At 40.2% G+C, this 20,442-nt stretch overlaps 1 protein-coding gene across 3 annotated transcripts in view; it reads left to right on the forward strand.

Annotated features, from left to right (window-relative positions):
- The window catches only part of TBC1D4 (TBC1 domain family member 4), a 166,280-nt gene that overhangs the window by 121,934 nt on the left and 23,904 nt on the right, over positions 1–20,442 (forward strand). For 2 of the 3 annotated variants that reach the window (XM_075918883.2, XM_075918886.2), the window contains exons 11-13: positions 429–566; positions 11,442–11,602; positions 17,750–17,959. In XM_075918883.2, the coding sequence (XP_075774998.1) occupies positions 429–566; positions 11,442–11,602; positions 17,750–17,959 (509 nt within the window). The remainder of the gene's footprint in view (positions 1–428; positions 567–11,441; positions 11,603–17,749; positions 17,960–20,442) is intronic. The other variant, XM_075918884.2, reaches the window with a different exon arrangement.

Genomic DNA, 20,442 nt, shown 5'->3' on the forward strand with positions numbered 1-20,442 from the left:
ACATCTGTATACTGTGTTCGCTTTCCTGGTTCATTTCCACTCTGCTCATTTTTTGTTTTGTTTTGTTTTATGCATCGGAGCAAGTTTTGCTATAAAATGAGAACCGCTGAAGTATATTGTAAAAACTATATATGTCTCTGTCTTGTTTAGATTAACTAAAACTAAAGAAATAATAGATCTTCTTGGTTGTGTATCTTCAGTTTCATTTCAGTGTCTCTTTAATTTCATCATATAATGCAATAATTTGATTATTTTAGGCCTATTTTTGCCCCAATCTATATCCTATATAATTCTGTTGAGTTGCTTGACTGATTGCATTCCAAAGACAGTATCTTGTCCAGTATTTATAATTACTGCAGATATTTTAATTGTATCTAAATGTGCTAAATACAACACTTGCTACATTTTGTGCTATTGCCTGCACTCAGTCCTGTGTCTACAGCTCGACAACGATTTCATAGCGAGAGTGGACTTCCTTCTTCCTTCTCTGCCCCCTCTTTCCTGAAAAGCTTTTACCAGAACTCAGGCAGGCTGCTCCAGCAGTCAGAAAATGACCTTTCCAAGAGGTGAGAGAGCATCTTATGCCTGCAGTGCAGAGTGTTCTTCAGTGCAGATGGCTTACGACATGGAGTTGTCAATTCAGTGGCATTTTGGTGTTTTTAAACATGTCACGTCTCATGCTAACGTTTTTCTAACAGTTTTCTAAATAGTTGATCTGAATTGATGAACTGACTAAAGTAAACAGGCATGTCTGATTTCATGGGGTAACCACACATGGTTACAATTGTAGTAGTGCTGCAAAATTACTATGCTGATTTGTAATACCAGTACGTACAGCTTTTTGTGAGCATTTCACCAACTAATTTCTCCTTTCCGTGCTATGTGGGACAGCAGGGAAAGTGTCAGTATGTGTGGCTAACCACCAACATGAATTATTCTGCAAAACTTGAAAAGAGAGTCATGAAACATGCACATTATGCTAGTCCCTTGTTAACATGTAGCCTTGATATGTGATAGGGAAGGGGGGTACGTTGTTGCTAACAATGTTTCATTTAGTAATTAATCAAGTCAGTCACTGCTACATGCTTCACAAACTTATCATGGCCCTAAAGGGCTTACAATCTAAAGGAGGCAAAAAGAGGATGATGTGGGAAGGACTTTCCAATGCAGTGGTGAAAAAGGCCATATATAGATAGACCAGACAAACAAAACCTTAAGCTTGGAAGCATAGTCCCTGATTCAGGAGAGAGAGAGGAGTGGGGGAGAGCAGGAAAAGGAATTTAAGGAAATTCTGAAATGCTTTCTTGCATCAGAACTGTAGTGATTGAGATGTTGGTTGTGCACTCTTGATTCCATGATTTTTGTGGCTGCTTTTTAAAGCTGACTTTCATTCTTCTCCCAGTCTCCTCTCTTCCAGTCAGCCATTTGTGAATTCCACTGTTTCCTGGCTTTTCTTCTGTCACCCTGCAGACTATTGCAACAACTGCTGATTCCCCTTGATCTGGGAAAGAAACCATTCTCCTGTTGGTACCAAGACAGGGGCTCATAGTCCTGACTGTCCATCCCCTACCTTCCTCGGCTGCATAGACACCAGTGTCTGTCAATTGTTTATTGTCAAATCCTGATTTGAAATTTGTCAGTCTGCAGGCTAACTGTTGATGCATAAATGTCCAGTCATGTGATGCACAAGTGGAAGTGGCTTTTAAAGTTTTTGGGAGATCAGAAAGTACGCGGGAGGAATATTTCCTTCTAATAAACTTGCAATTACTCCATTTACATCTACTATATATTTGAGAGAGAATGCCTGCGTCTGTCTGTGTGTTCAAGAATTCCTCCTAAATGGTAAGAGCTAGGAACACCAAATTCGCTATGCAGCTTCCTCTTTATCACTTAAACCAAGGAAAGGGTTTGTGCCAGGTAAATGGGTTGTGCCCGGAATGGGTTGGCATCTCATAAAACCATACAGAAAAGAGACAGAATCACCAGGCAGGTGAAAGGAGCTGTCTGGGAGTGTGCCCCACCTACTCCGTCCAGGACTGCCCCAGTCCAAGTCTCCCACCCTCCAGGATGCCCTATAGAGAGAATTTGGGAGGGGCTTAACTCTCTCTGCCCCCTCCTGATTCATATGGGGACATTGCTGGCTGCTCCCCTTTGTCAGGGAGCCAGGGGAGAGTATATAGTTTGCTGCATTCCTCACTCTGTCTGGAAAGTGTGCAGGGGGAACGATGCACCCCTCCCCCAGCTGTGCCCACTATAGCTGCAGCAGCAATGGAGAGGCACTTCTCACCTGGCCCCAAGCTGCTACGATGAGAGAGGGCTGGGGTAGTCCTCTCTCACTGGGGCAGCTTGTATCCTCAGCCCCATCCCAGAACAATGATTTAAATGAAGAAAACCAAAAATTAATTGAGTTAAGGACCTGAGCACCATCAGGTAAATCTTCTAGTTAGAGTCCCTTTTCCACAGATAAGCAACATGTCTAGTTGCTTATCTATGCAGTTTCTATAGAAAGAAACCCTGATCCTGACTAGGGCCTCATGATACTGAATACATTGCCACCATTTTATCTTGGTTTACTCCATCACAGAGTTTTCCAGTAATCTACAGATCACGTTAATTAAAGAAGGAAGTGCCCTCTTCTCATAGACTCAGAATCCTACCTCTGTTTCAACTGCGGTAGATAGATTTAGGATTTACAACTTCATTAAATAATAGCTGTCACAATCTTTTATCCTCCATCTACATTTAGTTAATGCTGCGAAGGAGTTTCTATAAATCCCACAATTCTACCACAAACTGGAAGTATTTGTTTATCAAGTATTTATCAAGTATTTGTATGATAGGTAAGGTTATTTGAATATAAACAGCATTGCAGGTCTTTCCATGATTTACTAAGGATAAGTATGTCTGTTTCCAAGATTGGGGATGAGTGAATACTAATTACAGAGCAAGATATGGTCACTGAGTTTTTATTTTGCTATTATACTATGGGCCAGAATCTGATCTCAATAATACCAGTGCAAAAATCTTCATTGACGTCAGTGAAGTTATTTCTCATTTACACTAGTCCTAGACCAGAATGTGACCCTCTGTTTCAAAATCTGTTTTTGTTAAATGCTGCTTTAAAGAATCCATTAGATAAGGATCTTGCGCCTGATAGGGTTTTTTTTAAAAAAAAAAAAAAAATCAATTTAGTGGTTAATTCTAACAGGGATGGCTGTCTGGTTTTATTTATTTTATAGATAGTGGGGGAAATTGAAAAGGTTATTAGAAAATTCTGTACTAATGATGTTTTATCTGTATTACTTTGAACTCTGCAAAACAGTTCACAGCCTGTTCTTTTTAATCCCCTCCTTTTTTGATCTGTGTGTTTGTGAAAATGAGAGTTGATGCAGTTTAAACTGAATGATGATAAAGTAGCTAGCGATCAACAGTTGTCCAAACCTTCAGTTCTATGTAATTTGGCTTGGTCTAAAGAGAATTAATTGCATCATCCAAACGGTGTTCTCTTCCTAGATTAGATCCTCTCTAATTCACATTGCACATATGTTACTGAAACTATGGTACCATGTCATCAGGTTGAGGCATAAGAAAGGAAGTTCACATGTTTCTTGTGGTTTAATTTTTTTTTGTTAGTTTTTTGTTTTGTTTCTAGACAGTGTGCGGACTTACTTTTTTTCACTGAGATGGCAAGAAATGTCACATTTAATGTATCAGTTCTTTGAAAGGCAAACAGTTGTAGATTTTGTTTTGTTCGTTAATTTTAATTTCACAAACTTGGCTGTTTAGTAAGTGAGATCAATTTGGCTATTCAGGAATGTTGCAGAGATCAATATTTTTCAAGTGTATTTTTGCACACTAAGAAAATACAGTACCCTCTGCCATTGTTTTTGGAACCTTTGGTAGCATATTCACAACACCTAATGTAGATGTTACTGGGAAAATTCTTGTTAGTCTTCCCCTTGTGTAATTTTGAGATTACAAGTAAATTGTATGTGGCTTGATTTTGTGTGTGGCGTGCACTACTGATAGTTCTATTGCAGATCTTGATGGGCAAAGTAGTGTGTATCAGCTTTATTTTCCGCTGAGCTAATTTTAACCCCTATGTTTGATTTATAGTGCTTGGATCAGTTTTTCTAATACTATAAGCACCAGTTAAACTGTACAAGTGTTGAGTAAAAACTTAAACTGTGCGGCCATTTTTAAATGGAACCAAAGTCAGAATTAAAGATACACAAATGTGATCATCTGAGTATCTTTGTTTTTCACATTTTCATTGCTATACCAGTGGTTAATTTTTTTTTATTTTTGGAAAGTTGTACTAAGGTGTTGGAGGTCTAATGTCTGTTTCCCACAACAAACCTATTATTTCTTAGCTGAACAATGTATATTCTTTGTGAAAGTATCTCAGTGAGAATTATTGGCTTTTATCAAGAAACGTTTTGTGTGTATTAAGCGCTTTGGGCCGGATTTTAAAAGGCATGTAGGCACCTTGTGAGATGTTTCAAAAGCACCTTGACAACTAACACCACCCCTGCTTTGGATGATCTCACTAAGCAACTGAATAACTTTAAAAAGTCTAGCCCTTTTAGAATAAAATGTGCTATGTTTTTAGAAGTACTATATTAAAATTAAGTCATTAGGACTATCCTTTCATCCTTCTCTTCTTATTCTGGCATACTGCAAACTTGGTTTCATTAGAAGACTAAGGTAAGGCTCTTTAGACTTTTCCCATTATCACCAGAATTTGTTTTAGTTTTATAGCACTAGTTCCTGAACAAGAATGAACACTCACAACTCTGCCTTAGTCAATGGAAGTTGCTAGTGCTCAGAACCTGGTAGAATATGTAAATATTTTTCTTGCAGTGGTAAACTGCTTTCTGCCCAAGTACAAATAGAGGGTGGGATTTAGACATAGAGCTCTTTTTCGTTACAATCATTTTCAGGTGTTGTTAATGTGGGTGTGGGGGTGTTTTTAACTGATGGCTTAAAATAACCCTTTTGAAGCTTGAAAGCAAAATCCGGTTCTTAGTTGAAATCTTGTTTCCTTCATCTCAGGAACCTTTGGTTTGTTGTTGTAGGGTTGCTTTTTTCTGTACAAGATATGAATAATTAAATGGACTTTGCAACAAGGAAGGAAGCTGGTTCCAATTTAGAGCTCGCCAGTATAAGTTGTGTCCTAGTTGCAACATGCTACTTTACCTGTTGTGTATTTTAACTGGGTACAGGGAGTTACCCATGTTTAAATTCTAGTTAGTGTGCTTTCCAAATCTTTGAAATATTTCATTTCTAACAGTAAACTATTATTGTGCTAGCAACTAAGAAAAGCAAAAACGTTTAGGAGCAATCTCTGAACAAAAGAGCAGAAAAATCATCTTTCAGAATATAGATAACTGACAGAAAATAGACCCAAAAGAGAGATTCAAACTGGTCCCTTTTCTTGGCCGCTACCCTGAAAGAGGAATGCGTTATTTCTTAAATATATAGTCCTATGCCATCCCAAGTCACAAGAATTTAAATTTCATGCGGTCATTTGTACTGGATTTGGGATTGCTTGTCCATTTAGTTTTCAAACTGAAAAGCAGGTTCTGTATTTGCCCAACTGCCATTTAGTTAGTTCCATCGAAGAAAAGGAGAAGTTGAAGTGAAAGCAAATGTAAGAGCATGCAAATCTTGATAGGAACAGCAAGAGAAAAGAGTTACTCTTTGATCGGCCTTAATGAAGGGATTTGAGACAAAAAATGTCAGATAAGTATTGTAATTCAATGTGATCTTATTAGTTGGAGGAGCAATCTTGGGAAGATACTTTAAAGATGTGTTTTGAAAGTAAGCTTTAGTTAAGAGGACAGTTTGTATTAGCTGTTAAGTGAAAATAAGCAGTAGTTACAAAGTGTCACAGGTAACAGCTTTCTCAAGAAGCTATCTAGTTTTCAACATAACATGAACTGTCGCATGTAGTATCGAACACTAAGAGATGGCAGGTATACTTGTGTATTTTACTATAATGTAGTTGTAGTTTACTAAAATGAGAAAATGGATTATTGATCCTTGGGACAGATACTTGAACATTTTCTCATAAACATGTCTTAAAGCTCTGGTTAGAATTCTATGTTCTATTTCTACAAGATACTTTGACTTTAGTTCTGGTTGTTGAAGAGTTAAAGTACAAACTGATAAATGTCTGAGGCATTTCATTGTGTTTTTAGTTCTGTTTTGGGGGTTATATAGATTCAAATAGTTTCAGTATTAAGGATCAATACTGCAACTTTGAGCAGCTTTACTCAGAATGATCATTCTTATTTAGAAATGAGCTGTGACAAGAGTGTCTGGTAGAAACAGAATATAGAATACTGTACTGTGTATTAACCAGAGCTTTAAGACCTGCTTTATGGAAAAACGTTTTAGCAGGCAATGACTAAACACATCCAAATATGCTTCACTTGGCTAGAAGCTTAGTTTGTACTTGTTAGACACAGAAGGGATCATAATAAGCAAAATTTAAAGCAGTTTTTCTTGAGGCCAGAAAGAGTTGATTTATTTTACTTAGTTACATTTGAGGAATCTCTTTGCATGACTTCTTGGTCAAGAACTTTATGTAGAAAGCTTTACTGTAAGAATGTAGAAAAAATGTTCAGGTGCCACAATAGCATCCAAGTTTTTAATTCAGATATTTGCAGTACTTCTCAACCTTTTCCTTTCTAGTGATTCTGTCAGATACTACCTAGGTATGTTTGGAAAATTAAATGTATTTTCATTGCTTATACAGTTTCCTGAGAGCCTAAATGAGGGTGGGTTGTCAATATTATATAATGTGCATTTGCAGTTTTTCTGGTGCATGTGTTATGATACAATGAAAAAAACTGCAGGGAGAGAGAGGGTAGGGAAGGCATGCCATAGCATTTGAAGCAATTATAAAATACCTCCTCTCTAAACAGCTTGTTTTTAATTAACACAGAAAAATGCAAAAAAATCTTTTTTTATCCTTATGAAAAGCTTCTTCTTAACAGATGCTTATTCACTGGGCATAATCTGCTCACACTTTTTATGATCAGGGATATTAGTAGAAGCTATATAAGGTTTCCTGCATGTAGAAATGTTTGCCTTGTAGGGCCCAGTGGTGCCCTTCTGTGTTAAAGCCTTCAGAGACTTTTTTGAAGGTTCCCTCCCGTCAGGTAGACATGCAGTTTGGTTGATCAGAGTTGAGAATTATGCTTCCCAACTCTGGGAGCTGCAAAAAGCTGGTGCTTCACTTCAGCATGCTGGTGGCTGCCCTGTCTCTGGAGCTATACTGTACTACCATTTGCATCTCTGTCCATGCCTGGACAGCTTCTCACTCTGGGGGGAGTTGGGAATGAATATGTGGCTGTCTTTTGAGGTCAGAATGCAGTGACACTAGTGGTGTTGATCCTAATGAATTGCAACATGCTCCTGCCAAACTGAGGTACTAACACGCTGGGAATAGAACACATTGGAAGTAACTCCTCTGAAGTTTGCTAATCTGGATTTTCATTAGTGTAACAGCGACCAGATTCCAACCCACTAGGCCTAAGCACCGAGTAGATGGCTATTAGATATACCTAAAATAGTTGTGTAGAAATCTATCGCTGCATACTTGAAAATTTGGGAATATATGGCAGAGCTATTATGATTGCTTTTCCAAGCTAGGAGAACCTAAATTTAAAATCTGATTTTGAAAGGCAGATTATAGGGTAGCAAGAAACGTAAGTCACCCATACCTCAAATAGTAATGTTGTTTATGACCTCCACCACTAAATGAGCAGACTGAACCAGAAGCTGGCCAAGATGGGTACAGAAACAAACTATCAAATTAGAATTAAAGAAATTCCAAAGCACACTATTTCATATTGTTTTTTATTTTATTTTAAGAGAGATTACCAGAAAAAGTATTCTACTCTTTTTTTTTTTTTTTTAAATAGCCTCTTATATCCCTCTGTATATTTCAAGCTGTGTGTAAAAGTCTGAAACTAACTAGCTGTATAGTAGTCAATTGTCTTTGGAAAAAGAAATGAGGAACTAAGATAGTCATTCAGAATTACAGGGGAATTTTGGTAAATCCTGCATAATTGCCCCAATTATCCTAGGTGTCCAAAGATATGTAACTTACTTTAAGTGCATAATGGGTAGCCAGGTTTACCTATAGAGGTACAATGTTAAAATATAGCTACCTCTTCACTTCTAATTTTTCTGTGCATGTTAAATACTGTAAATAAAACACTGGTGATGCTTCACTTTTCTTCTCAGTCACTTTCCCTGAAATTGCATGCTCCCAAACTGCATCCTCCTTTGGACCTTGCTCAGTTAGAAGAGAGAAAGGATAACAGGAAACTTGCAATGGCAGAAGTGCTTTTGATCTTCACTGAGAAGTTTGATGATGGGATGCCTAACATAGTGAAAGCTAGTGGAAATGGGGTAGGTTTAGAAGTTAAAATAAAATAAGAAAAAGTTAAAAATTACTTAGAAAAGTTAGATGTCTTCAAGTCACCAGGGCCTGATTAAATGCATTCTAGAATATTCAAGGAGCTGATAGAGGAAGTATCTGAGTCTTTAGCTATCATCTTTGAAAAATTACGGAAGTTGGGAAAGAGTCCAGAAGGCTGGAAAAGGGCAAATACAATTCCTATCTTGTGGATGTGGATGTCAGTAAGGCATTTGATACTGTCTCTCAGGAAGGAAGATTTTGGTAAGCTCAGAGAGTTGGTAGGTAAGGTGCCATGGGAAGCAAGACTAAGGGGAAAAACAACTGAAGAGAGTTGTCTGTTTTTCAAAGGGACATTATTAAGGGCCCCAAAACATGCTTTTCTGCTGTGTAGGAAAGATAGAAAGTATGCCAAAAGACCGCTGTGGCTTAACCAGGAGATCTTGCATGACCTTTTATTTAGCCACAGAAAATACGTAAGGCCACTATTAGCCACAGAGAGAGAAAAACCTGATTTTTTTTTCAGTGTTAACTTGGGAGGATGTGACACTAACTAATCCAAAAGCCAATTCTAATTTCTATTTTAATTGACTAAAAGAGTTCCCCAACTGGTAATAAAATCTCTGTTGAATCTACAGTCCTTGAATTGGCCAATATGGGTACGTATAGACTTAATTGGTCTTTTTGTTCAGATGATAAACCACATAATCATTCTGTTTAATCTTCAGTAAACTGAAGCTTTCCAAAGACCAGTTTTGTCTGTATTGAAGGTACATATTTCTGACCTTGGTTCATCATTTTCCTTAGGGCAACATAGCTAACATAACTGAAGCTTTAATATGACATTCTGTAGCTCACTTGCATGTTTTCTCTTTACCAGTTGAGAGGACAGGGGTACTTATTCCATCTGGCAAACTGTTGTAACATTCCATAACTGATTTACTTCCTAAATATTTTAGTGAACATTTGTTGACTTAAACTTAAAAAACAACAAATGGTCTGGTAGCACTTTAAAGACTAACAAAACATGCAGATGGTATCATGAGCTTTCTTGGGCACGGCCCACTTCTTCAGATGACCCACAAAAGCTCATGTTGCCATCGACATGTTTTGTTAGTCTGCACGGGATAAACTTAAAAAACAACAAATAGTCTGGTAGCACTTTAACTCGGCTACCCCCTGAAACTTGTTGACTTGTCAGCCTTCCGTCTTCTGTAGCTGCAGGCATCTGTAGTAGCAGCGTGTGCAGAGGATGGAGGAGGAGCTATGTTATATAAGTACTGTAGGGGCTGGTGGCATGAAAAGATCTGGTTCTTTTAGAACTGGGGCCTGCCATGAGGGCAGAGGACTGGACTCTGACTTTCCAGTTCTAGTGTCTATGAGTCTGTGAATGTTGGGGCAGGGAGAAGAACCTGCTGCCTCTTAGCTAGGAGGCACGTGACTCTCTCCTGGGCAGCAGGGTCTCTCTGGGCCCTTTGAAATCACCCAGGCCTCTGGGCAGTTAACCCCTTTGTCTACCCCTGTCACTGGGCCCTGTGAAGCCACTATAGTCAAGTGTTGTCTCTAGGACATTTGGGGATGGCAAGTGCTATTTGCCCTGTTGCTACTGCAAGTGCTTTGTCCAAGCAGTGTTCTGACTAAATACTTAGGATTGGTGAAGAGTCATTTGGCTTGTTCATTTGCTGAAGTCATAGGTGTCTGCAGGCCAGGCTCTGGGCAGTGGAAAGGGTACAGAGATAGATCAATTGCAATGATATCAGCTACAATTTTTTAGGAACATAGGAATACTGGATTCAGCCAGTGATTTGTTTGGTTCAGTGCCTGGGTAAAAATTTTCAGATATTGAAGATCAACAGGACCTGGGTTCCTACCTCAAGTGCTTTTGAAGATTTTACTTTTTTTCTCCAGCAGTGAGCAGTACCAGATCCATTAGAGAGGTACTGGGCAATTATGATGTAATAAATTTACAGGGAAAGGTTTCCTTCTAACCTTCTGCTCCTCCTTACTCTCTGCTGCCTCTTTCTCCATCAGTATTTTCTGCTCAACCAGCTTGGTGTGGCCCATTTCTGCCTGCCAGAGGGTGAGCTCAGCCTTCTTTGAGGCACTTGCAACAGGATCTATCCCTCCTGCTTTCCCGGCCTCTGCTCCTTCTACTGGGAGAATGCCGACTGTCCCCTTCAGTGCAAAGTGGCAGGGGAAGCACTCTCCAGGTCTCCCCTTGTTCCCTTTCACCATCAGCTATCTCCCTGAAGAGTGGGTAGAGAGACTGGTGCATGAGGGGGTTGCTTGAAACCCTAAGCCAGGCGTTCCCAACCTTTTTCGGTCCCCGTACTTTAAGTTTAAGTCAACAAGGCTTTTAGTAAACCTTTCCATACCCCCTATTCAATATGAAAGGAAATAAATTCTAGACTCTAGAATCCACAACTTTTTTCACTAACACTACTACTTTTGGAATATTTCAATTAGGATAATCTAGTTATTTACCAAATATTCCCCGTGCCTCCTTGACAAGCTTCTCGTACCCCCTGGGGGTACATGTACCCCAACTTGGGAACCCCTGCCCTAAGCACTTCCACCTTTTGGACTCATGAGCCTGTTGACTTTTAGTCCACTCTGTTGCATCAGAACCTCAATAAGTTGAAAGGAAAACAAATTGCAGTTTTTTTGAAGGCTGGATATTAGTTTATTTTCCTGCACATGAATGTCTCTTTAGTTTTTCAAATGGAATCTGGGCAGGGTGGGGGTCGAGATGTGCTTCATTTCTGAACAGTGGGCTACGCACATGCCTCTGTACTAATGCTCCCTTTGCCTGCTTTTTGGGGTGAATTTCTCAGCATTATTTGGCAATTGTGTTCAGGTTGTGGCCCATGAGCATGATCTGCTTTGACTACCTAACATTAACTCAGCATACGTGCATTGTGTTTTTGTGATGTACTAAATGAATCTTTATCAACTTTGGTTTCAAGCTGATTGTTTTTGGTTGCACTCTTTGCTTGTTTCCCTCCAGTGATGGAGAGGGAAGGAGAAGGACCTCGTCCGTCTGCAGCAACGAGTCTCTAAATGCCAGTGGGGCCACTGTTACCCCCCGCCGTATTTCCTGGCGGCAGCGAATCTTCCTGCGGGTTGCTTCACCCATGAACAAGTCTTCCTCTGCAATGCAGCATCAAGGTCCGTGGGACTTCAAAGAAAGCAAACTGTGCACCTGCTGTTGCTTGTTATGACTAGAAAGAAAAATAGATATTTAACAAAAAGCAACTTGTAATGTACTTGCTGAACCTGGCTTGGGAAATGTATCATTGGGGTGACTTTGAGTCATTGTTTTGAATTGATGTTTTTGTTAGTAGAGGCAAACTAAATGCATTTTGTTATAGATGCCATCAAGGGTAGAGAAATTGCAAGATCTGCTTTTAGTTGACACAATATCTCTGTTGGCAAATATTGTCATACCTGTTTGTGTACGGCAAGAATATATTTTTTTTAAATGAGAGCCTTTCGACAGTGTTCTGTCCCAAATAGAACACAATCTAGATTTTAAGCATCCTCTCCTATTTTTTTTCTTTTTAGTTCTAGATATGAATCTGCTGGTCTCAATGCATTCATGTATGAAATTGCTTCTAAAAATTCAAAATTCTGACTACATCTGTGTCAGCCGACGGTCAGGGCAGTGAGTCCCTTATGACCGGCTGAAGTTCTTTTAAATTGTGCTTGGTTCTGTTACAGCAACTGAAGGAGTCAGGTTAAAGCTTAAACAGTTACTATTTTATTGTTACAGGGTAAACTTAGTTGTTAAATGCTACTACTGTGTTACAGATAACACAGACACTACAAAGGACAGGACAGAAATTACACTAATAAGTCACTTACAGGTACCATGAAACCCTTTGGTTCTCTGAGCTCTTATTAAATGCATGCAAAATAGACACATAGCAGGTATATATTCTCACCCCTGCGTTCCAGACTTGGCGTGGCCAGCGTCTTTCTCTCAATCCCTCGGGAAGAAGTAGGGCGAGGTTGGGCGTCCCACAGACCTCGGGAGACAATCAATACCTGCCAGCAGGTATAGATGATTGGAGCTCAAATGGGGTGGGCAGCGGAACCTCTTTTATACCCCTTGGGTCATGTAGGCTTCTTCCTGGTTTCAAGTGGCCAATTAGGAAAAATGGCTTTGAATGCCAAGTTTCCCACGAAGGGTGCAAAGCATAATTTACACCTGGGAAAATGCAGACAATGGGCACCTCTGGTATGTGATGGGCGAAGATTCCTCTCCTGGGACAGTGCAGGCGTGTCAATTACTGGTACTAGCCATCAGGGCGACGGGAGGTCCCGGGTCGTCAGCTAGCCCATTTACTGTCTGGTTTCTGTTTATGGTAGAGTCAGGGACAGGCAGCAAACCTGTGTTCCCAGGGCATCAAAGGCTGACTGCCTTTCTCTTGCTCTCTGGGGGGGGGAAACAAGATGGGGCTCGTGGAAAAACAAGATGGGGTTTGTGTCTGGCTACATTCCACCCCCTTGACACGCCTCACTATGTCCCAGAACGCAAGATGGCGGTGATGCCAGCACCCTTTGCCCTCCTTGGAGGAAGCTAAAATTGCCCTATCAGCAGGGTCTGATCAGATAATTTGGATCAAGGGATTGATTAGGATCGCTTCCCAATGCCATATACCAGATTTGTGCAGAGGAGGTAGCAGTGTACACAAAACGCCTAACAATACATAGAAGCATGCAGTAAGCAATTACAACAAGTAAAATGGTTAATATAGCATTTACAATAGAGTGAAGGAATGGAGTTAACGGAAGTCCTAGGTGTTGGGCTAGACAATCTAGCCATGAGGCTTTACATTTTTAGTTACAGCATGTCTAACCCATACCGTTCGTTGCCACTTCCCTTGCCTTCCCCCTTAACCTCCCCCCAGAGTTATTTAGAGGATTGCGGTAGTCGCTGTCATCGAACCATACCGGTCCCCATTGGAAGATGTCACTTTGTTTTACCAGTCATTTGGGCTGAGAGGGACAAACTCGATTCCCAGTCCAGTAGAGGAGTCAAGTAAGGTGTTCTGGTACAGCAGTAGCAGTTGGGATGAGGAAGAAGACCATGGCGAGTTGGAGTACCATGTCTCATTTCAATAGTCTGTAACTAACAACAGTGGTTGCAATCACAACAGCAAGCGGTATATATATACAAAAAGTTCATGGTGGTTTCCCGGATTCGCACCAGCACTGGGAGGGATCCATCCCACTGGAGCACTGTTCAGGGATATTGCCTCAGTTTCCTGTAATAAAACATAAGGTTTGCCGGTCTTGGATACAATCCAAGCCTCAGTGATGGTTATTGGTGTTAGCCCAGCATCTGCAGTTGTCCAGACTCCTTTTCCCTTATAGGAGTGCAGTACATGGGTTTGTGTCCCCAAACTGGGGTGTTGGGACAAGGGCTATTAAGCGGTTTAGTCCCATGATCGTAGACAACCCTGTTGTCCATCGGGTTAGGTAAGCAAATCCAATTCTTGAAACAATTTCTACTCCAGTTAAAACATACTTCCACCCTTGCTTACTGGTGGGTGGTGGACCAATATAATCTACTTGCCAGGTTGCCCATAGTATTTTTCCATCTCTTAGCCTGGCAAATCATTGCCCTTCTGTTATATGTTTCCTGAGTTCAGCACATAGGGTGCAAGCTTGTACCAGATCTCTGGCTTGTTTGTGGGTGATAGGCCACCCCTTGGCATGTGCCTGCTGCACCAGCTCATCGCTTTCTGTGTGTCCCAAGGTTTTATGTAACCAAATGTACAGGCGTTCCCAATCCACCTGGGCAGCAAAAATTTGTACTGCTGCATCTGCTAGGTTATTTAGCTGTGCAGTCAGGGTGTTATTCTTTTGGTGAGCTGCCACATGAGCTATGCTTAAGGCATTTGGAGTTGCATACTGGTACATCCATTTCCAATATTCCAATCTCCAAACAGGCTTTCCTGTTTCCCAGTTATTATTCTTCCAATTAGTTATCCACTGGGTGGCTCCAGCCCATACAGCATAGGAGTTAGTGTAGATGGTACTGGCCCCTGCCTCACAAGCTAATTGATTGTTGCCAGCTCTGCAAGCTGAGCTGTTCCTTCTATGTTTGCGGACAGGGGTGCAGTGGATGTGTCTGCTGAAACAGCAACAGCCTTCCCTGTCCACTTTCCTTTGAAATAACCAGGCAGCCTGTATTTACATATAATGTTGAATTTAAAAGCAAGCCAAAAGTGTTATCAACTCAGCCTTGAAAGAGACAGTTAAGTTTCGAAGCTTGAATTTCTAAACTAATAATTTGGTTTCTAGAAAGTTAAATTTAACCTTAAAAGTTGAATGCCCAACACAAGCACTAACTAATTTGTGCCTTGTCTATTTGCAATTTTAAGCAAGAGGACATTATCCAAAACAAAATAAAACTAGTTCATTTGAAACCCACAAAATAGGGTTACAATATATAGAGCTCATTCTTTATGCAGTTAACCAATTAAGTTTCAGTAGAATCCTTAATTTCCCTTTGCAGATTTAACAAAGGGGTCCATAGACAAAATGTTTACATTTGATTGTTTCTTTGCCTACATGGTTTGCACATTGTTAAGAGGCTGCAAAGAAACAAGGTGTCATTTTTAAAACAAGATTTCCCTTCACATATTACAACCATCACTTAATTCCTTCCACACTCCCATGGAGTCCACCTTTTATCTTCACATTTCCTCAAATCACTTGCTTTGTCCTTTCAAAGAAACTTTCCTTATTCCTTCAACTATGCCCATAGGGCTCCAAATTTTCTGCCTTCCCCTTCTTTTGGTCCATCCTAATTCCTGCTAAATAATTTAAACTTTTCCTAGTATACCCAACCTCCTATTTCTTTCTTTCTTTCTTTCTTTCTGGAGGGCTACAATTTGAACTTTCTGATATTAGGTAGTTTGCTAATCAAACTTAGCTATTACCTGCAAAGCTTCTTTGTGCTGCCAGCTAGGGCATTTGCACCACAAAGGAAATCACAACCTGGTGTGGCTCCTGGAGCTTTCACAGCATTTTAGTCTGTTTGCAGGTTTTTTTTTACTCATTCTATAGTTTACAGGAAAATGTGCAATCTTTGTTTACAACACTACTTAGCCACATTCAACTTTGCATATAGTGTAACTCTTTCTTTATGCTTACAGTTTTCCTGTACCTTTATTAAACAACTTGGACTAAAAGTAAACCAAACCAATTTGTTTTAAACCTACAAACAAGATTACTGGACCTTGAAAACTTCATATTATTTACACTATATATATATATATCTACACACAGATACACATACATTCTCTCTGAACCTTTCTTACACTATTTCTACATAGCTGTACAACAATTACATTCCCTTTTTATTCATTGGGGTAGTTCAGTTCCAATAGAACCCCCCCTCCCTTTAGAGTTCTTTTAGCAGTCTCTCTAATCAAATGTACGAATTTGAGTCAAATTTGCCTGGATTATTTACAGACATTCCTTTGGAAAAAGGGCCCATTTTTCCTTCAGAATGGCTGCAAAGAAACCACAATTTTCTATCTACACCATTTTAGCATTTGCACAACTGCTCAATTCTCTCCATTCTCTTCAGAGTTTAAATTCTCTGTTTCTCTTTTCTTAAAACACTTTCTTATCTCTAAAATAAAAACTGGCCTTGTTTCAGATATTACTCTTGTAAGTATGCTTAAGGATTTAGATTTCCAGTACTTACAGCCTTTTTCTCAGTTCTCCACAAGGCTTTCAATCTTATCTGTTACCTGCCTGCTTGTCTGGGCCTGATCCTGTTTTCCTTTTCTGCCTGCTTGCCTGGGCCTGATCCTGTTTTTCTTGCTAAATGGAAAGTGGCTCCTTTCCGCAGACTCAGGCTTTGTCCCATTCTTTAGCTTGCAGGCAGTTCTATACTTACAGAACTGCACCCACAAATCCTTAGGATTTCCCCAATCCTTTTCTAACATTTCTCTATCCCATTTTGGGTTGCCCCAACCTTCCTGGGCAAACCCTTTCTCTATATCACTAAAATCCATGTCTATCATGACAGGCTTCATGTTGCTGTATGTGAACATGTAGCACAATCCTGCCGACTACGCCAATTCTGTCAGCCGACGGTCAGGGCAGTGAGTCCCTTATGACCGGCTGAAGTTCTTTTAAATTGTGCTTGGTTCTGTTACAGCAACTGAAGGAGTCAGGTTAAAGCTTAAACAGTTACTATTTTATTGTTACAGGGTAAACTTAGTTGTTAAATGCTACTACTGTGTTACAGATAACACAGACACTACAAAGGACAGGACAGAAATTACACTAATAAGTCACTTACAGGTACCATGAAACCCTTTGGTTCTCTGAGCTCTTATTAAATGCATGCAAAATAGACACATAGCAGGTATATATTCTCACCCCTGCGTTCCAGACTTGGCGTGGCCAGCGTCTTTCTCTCAATCCCTCGGGAAGAAGTAGGGCGAGGTTGGGCGTCCCACAGACCTCGGGAGACAATCAATACCTGCCAGCAGGTATAGATGATTGGAGCTCAAATGGGGTGGGCAGCGGAACCTCTTTTATACCCCTTGGGTCATGTAGGCTTCTTCCTGGTTTCAAGTGGCCAATTAGGAAAAATGGCTTTGAATGCCAAGTTTCCCACGAAGGGTGCAAAGCATAATTTACACCTGGGAAAATGCAGACAATGGGCACCTCTGGTATGTGATGGGCGAAGATTCCTCTCCTGGGACAGTGCAGGCGTGTCAATTACTGGTACTAGCCATCAGGGCGACGGGAGGTCCCGGGTCGTCAGCTAGCCCATTTACTGTCTGGTTTCTGTTTATGGTAGAGTCAGGGACAGGCAGCAAACCTGTGTTCCCAGGGCATCAAAGGCTGACTGCCTTTCTCTTGCTCTCTGGGGGGGGGAAACAAGATGGGGCTCGTGGAAAAACAAGATGGGGTTTGTGTCTGGCTACAATCTGCTACTGAAGTTCTTTAGATTCAGATTGTAGATTAATCAATAGATTTATTATACAAGTACTGTATGTTAGCAGAGGGAAAAACATGGCTTGTCTTGCTAGGTGGAACATACAGCAAACTATGGCAGGTTACAAGCTTAACTGTAGAAAGAGGTAGTAAAACAACAATACTGAACAGATGCAATGCGAGTGGTAACTATTAAGCTGCCCTTGAACTTAATTTAAAATGTTGCCTCCCCTGTTAGAACCAAATTTTCCTATCTTATAATGAGTTCTTTGCTGTCTTGGCTGTGCCATGTATAACCAATGTAATCTGGATTTCCAGTGATAGTTCTCTGATTTTTTGCAGATGGTTTTGAAGGGAATGAATTGTTACCACTGTCCCCTCTTGCTCCAGCTTTGGAGGAGGACCCTCTTTCTTTGATATTGCAAAACAAGGATGCCCCGGATAATGCTGGCAGGAGAAAAAAATCGGAAGAGTTGCAGAGTCTGTGGAGAAAAGCTATCCATCAGCAAATCCTACTGCTTCGAATGGAAAAAGAAAACCAAAAGCTGGAAGGTTAGCCACTCAGAAACAACTGGGCCTGGTTTTCAAGGGCTCAACTCACTAGCAACTCCTACTGATTTCAGCTGAAAATCAGAGCCAGTGAAACTATATGTTATGCAGTAGATTCAGAAATATAATTAATTAATGGAAGATTGTAAACCTCAGTCTTAGAAGCACTGCTGTCCCATGCAGAACTTGTAATTACTCTAATTTAGTGATTAAAATACCTGAAAATATTGGGCATATTAAAAGATGAACTACTTCTCTGGTCGTTTCATGGCCAAAGTTGTCAAAAAGGGCATACAGGCAAAATCTTCAATGATTTAAACAGACTGTTTTTGTGAGGTAATGTAAAGACATAGTATACTGCAGCTCGTTCTCCATTAGGTTTCCCTTCTTTATAAAAGTACATGCTTGTGTGTCAATTTTAAAAACATATGCTTTCTGTCAGAATAAGATTCAGTATACTCCTTTATATGTATGTGTGTGTGTGTGTGTGTGTGTGTGTGTGTGTGTGTGTGTGTGTGTGTGTGTGTGTGTGTGTGTGTATACATACATATATTAGTATAAATCATTACAGTATATATTCTGGGCAATCCGATTCTGGAATATCAGACAACCATCCAGAATGTATTCCCCTGTCATCTTGTAGTAAACTGGCATGAATACCTAAAACACAGGTGGATTGGTCCCTTCATGCCCCATTTCCAAAGGATAGCAAATGATTTTCTATTGTACTGTTCAACTGGGTATTATCTATTTATAAAAACAGGTAATCATTCTAACAAAATGTTTCTTGTAGATTTTCCATTCTTCTTACTCTACCAGAAAAGTAATTAAGATCCTAAATTTTCAGAAGCAATTGGTAGTTTGGTATTTCAATGTTTTTAGTCCCCAACTTGCAATGCCTCAAAGGTGCTTCATTTTTCAGAGGATGAGTTCTCAGCAATTATGAAAAATCAAGTCCCAATAAAGATCTAAAGTTGAACGAACACACTCTCTCTCTCTCTCTCTCTCTCTCTCTCTCTCTGTATTCATTTATCAGCATTTTGGCCAAAAATCTTTCTTCTTTTCAGGATTCCATTCTTCAAAAGGTGTAGTAGTCAAAATCCTGGTCTCAAAGTAAAACTTTTATAGAAATCAAAACCGATGTAATTTACACTAAGTACCTTTACCCTAAGAAACTGTATATGGTAATTTTGCTAATTTTATCCTGTGTAGTATTTCATTTTCTGGAGGCTGCTATTATTCTGACACATGCCCTTGAATACACTACTTTAGTATGTAGGGTATGACCCTCCCAGTTTGCCCACTACAGCCTGGACCTCTCTGGATCTGCACCTTCGGGACCTGACCAGTGCTGAAGGAGGGACTTTGCCAGACCAGAAGAGGTCCCCTGCTACTGGCTCCCCAGACCACCTCTATGAGAGGCAGCAAGGGAGGGAAATAGGAGCCAGTGCTGGGGGGGGGGGAGCCAGCTTAAAAGCCAGTTTCCCCCAGCACTGTCTCTGTGGTGCCACTCTGCCCCCTCCTTCCCGCTGCCTTTATCAGAGGTAACGGGGGAGGGAGGATGGGGACACTGCTGCTAAGCAGCCCCTGTCTGTGAGGGTCTCAGTGGGGAGTTGCTCACCCCCCGCCCCTCCCAGACAGGGTTGTTGCTCAGTCCCAGCTCAAGCCAGCTCCTGGAGCTATCCCCACTGCAGCTCTGCATAGCAGTCCTTATTGATTAATCATGTAGCTGATACAATTTGTATCAACTACATGATTATCCAGATACTGGGCATCCCCACTATACATCCAAGATACATTTAAAAAATGGACATATAATGAAAGGATGTAAAGTGGGGAATTTTTTTCCCATGGCTGATTTCCGTTTCCATGAATTGACTGATTATTTAGTCATCAAATGATGGACAATCCAACTAAATCCTTTATTCTTGCCTGTTTTTATGTTTAGCAACCTGGCAGTCTGTGTTTGGGAGCTGAGATCACTTAAGACAATGAATAGGTTGTTTTGGAAACTTTTCCAGTCTCCATGTTAGTTTTGCATTTGTTTGGTCTAAGGATATGTTGAAAACACCTGTTGAAAGCTGATGCACATTGATGCAAGTAGGATATTTCATTAGTATACCTTAATTCAAGTGGCAGTTGGTCTTCCAATTCTACAGTCTATAACAAACTTCAGAAAATGTAAACCTAAACCTAGAAAGGGCTGAAACCTCTAGTGGCAGTCTGATTCTTAGTGGTATTTTCATCATACTAATCATTGCTCCTTTGTTTTAATATGTGAATTTTCCCCCCTTTATGAAATAGCTCTCAGCAGTTCTTATCTGCTAATACAGTGTTTTAAATGTTCTGGTTAAAATATTAACACAATTTCTCCTACTATTTTTTGTGCCATCGAGGAGTCTTGAATGCTAATAGCTATTTGTTCTGCAGAAGGTAAGATATTTGTGAAGCAAATACCTCTTGTTTTAAATTTGATAGTGACTAAA

Source organism: Pelodiscus sinensis, chromosome 1 (assembly GCF_052426305.1).
Source record: "Pelodiscus sinensis isolate ZL-2025 chromosome 1, ASM5242630v1, whole genome shotgun sequence".
Lineage (NCBI taxonomy): Eukaryota > Metazoa > Chordata > Testudines > Trionychidae > Pelodiscus > Pelodiscus sinensis.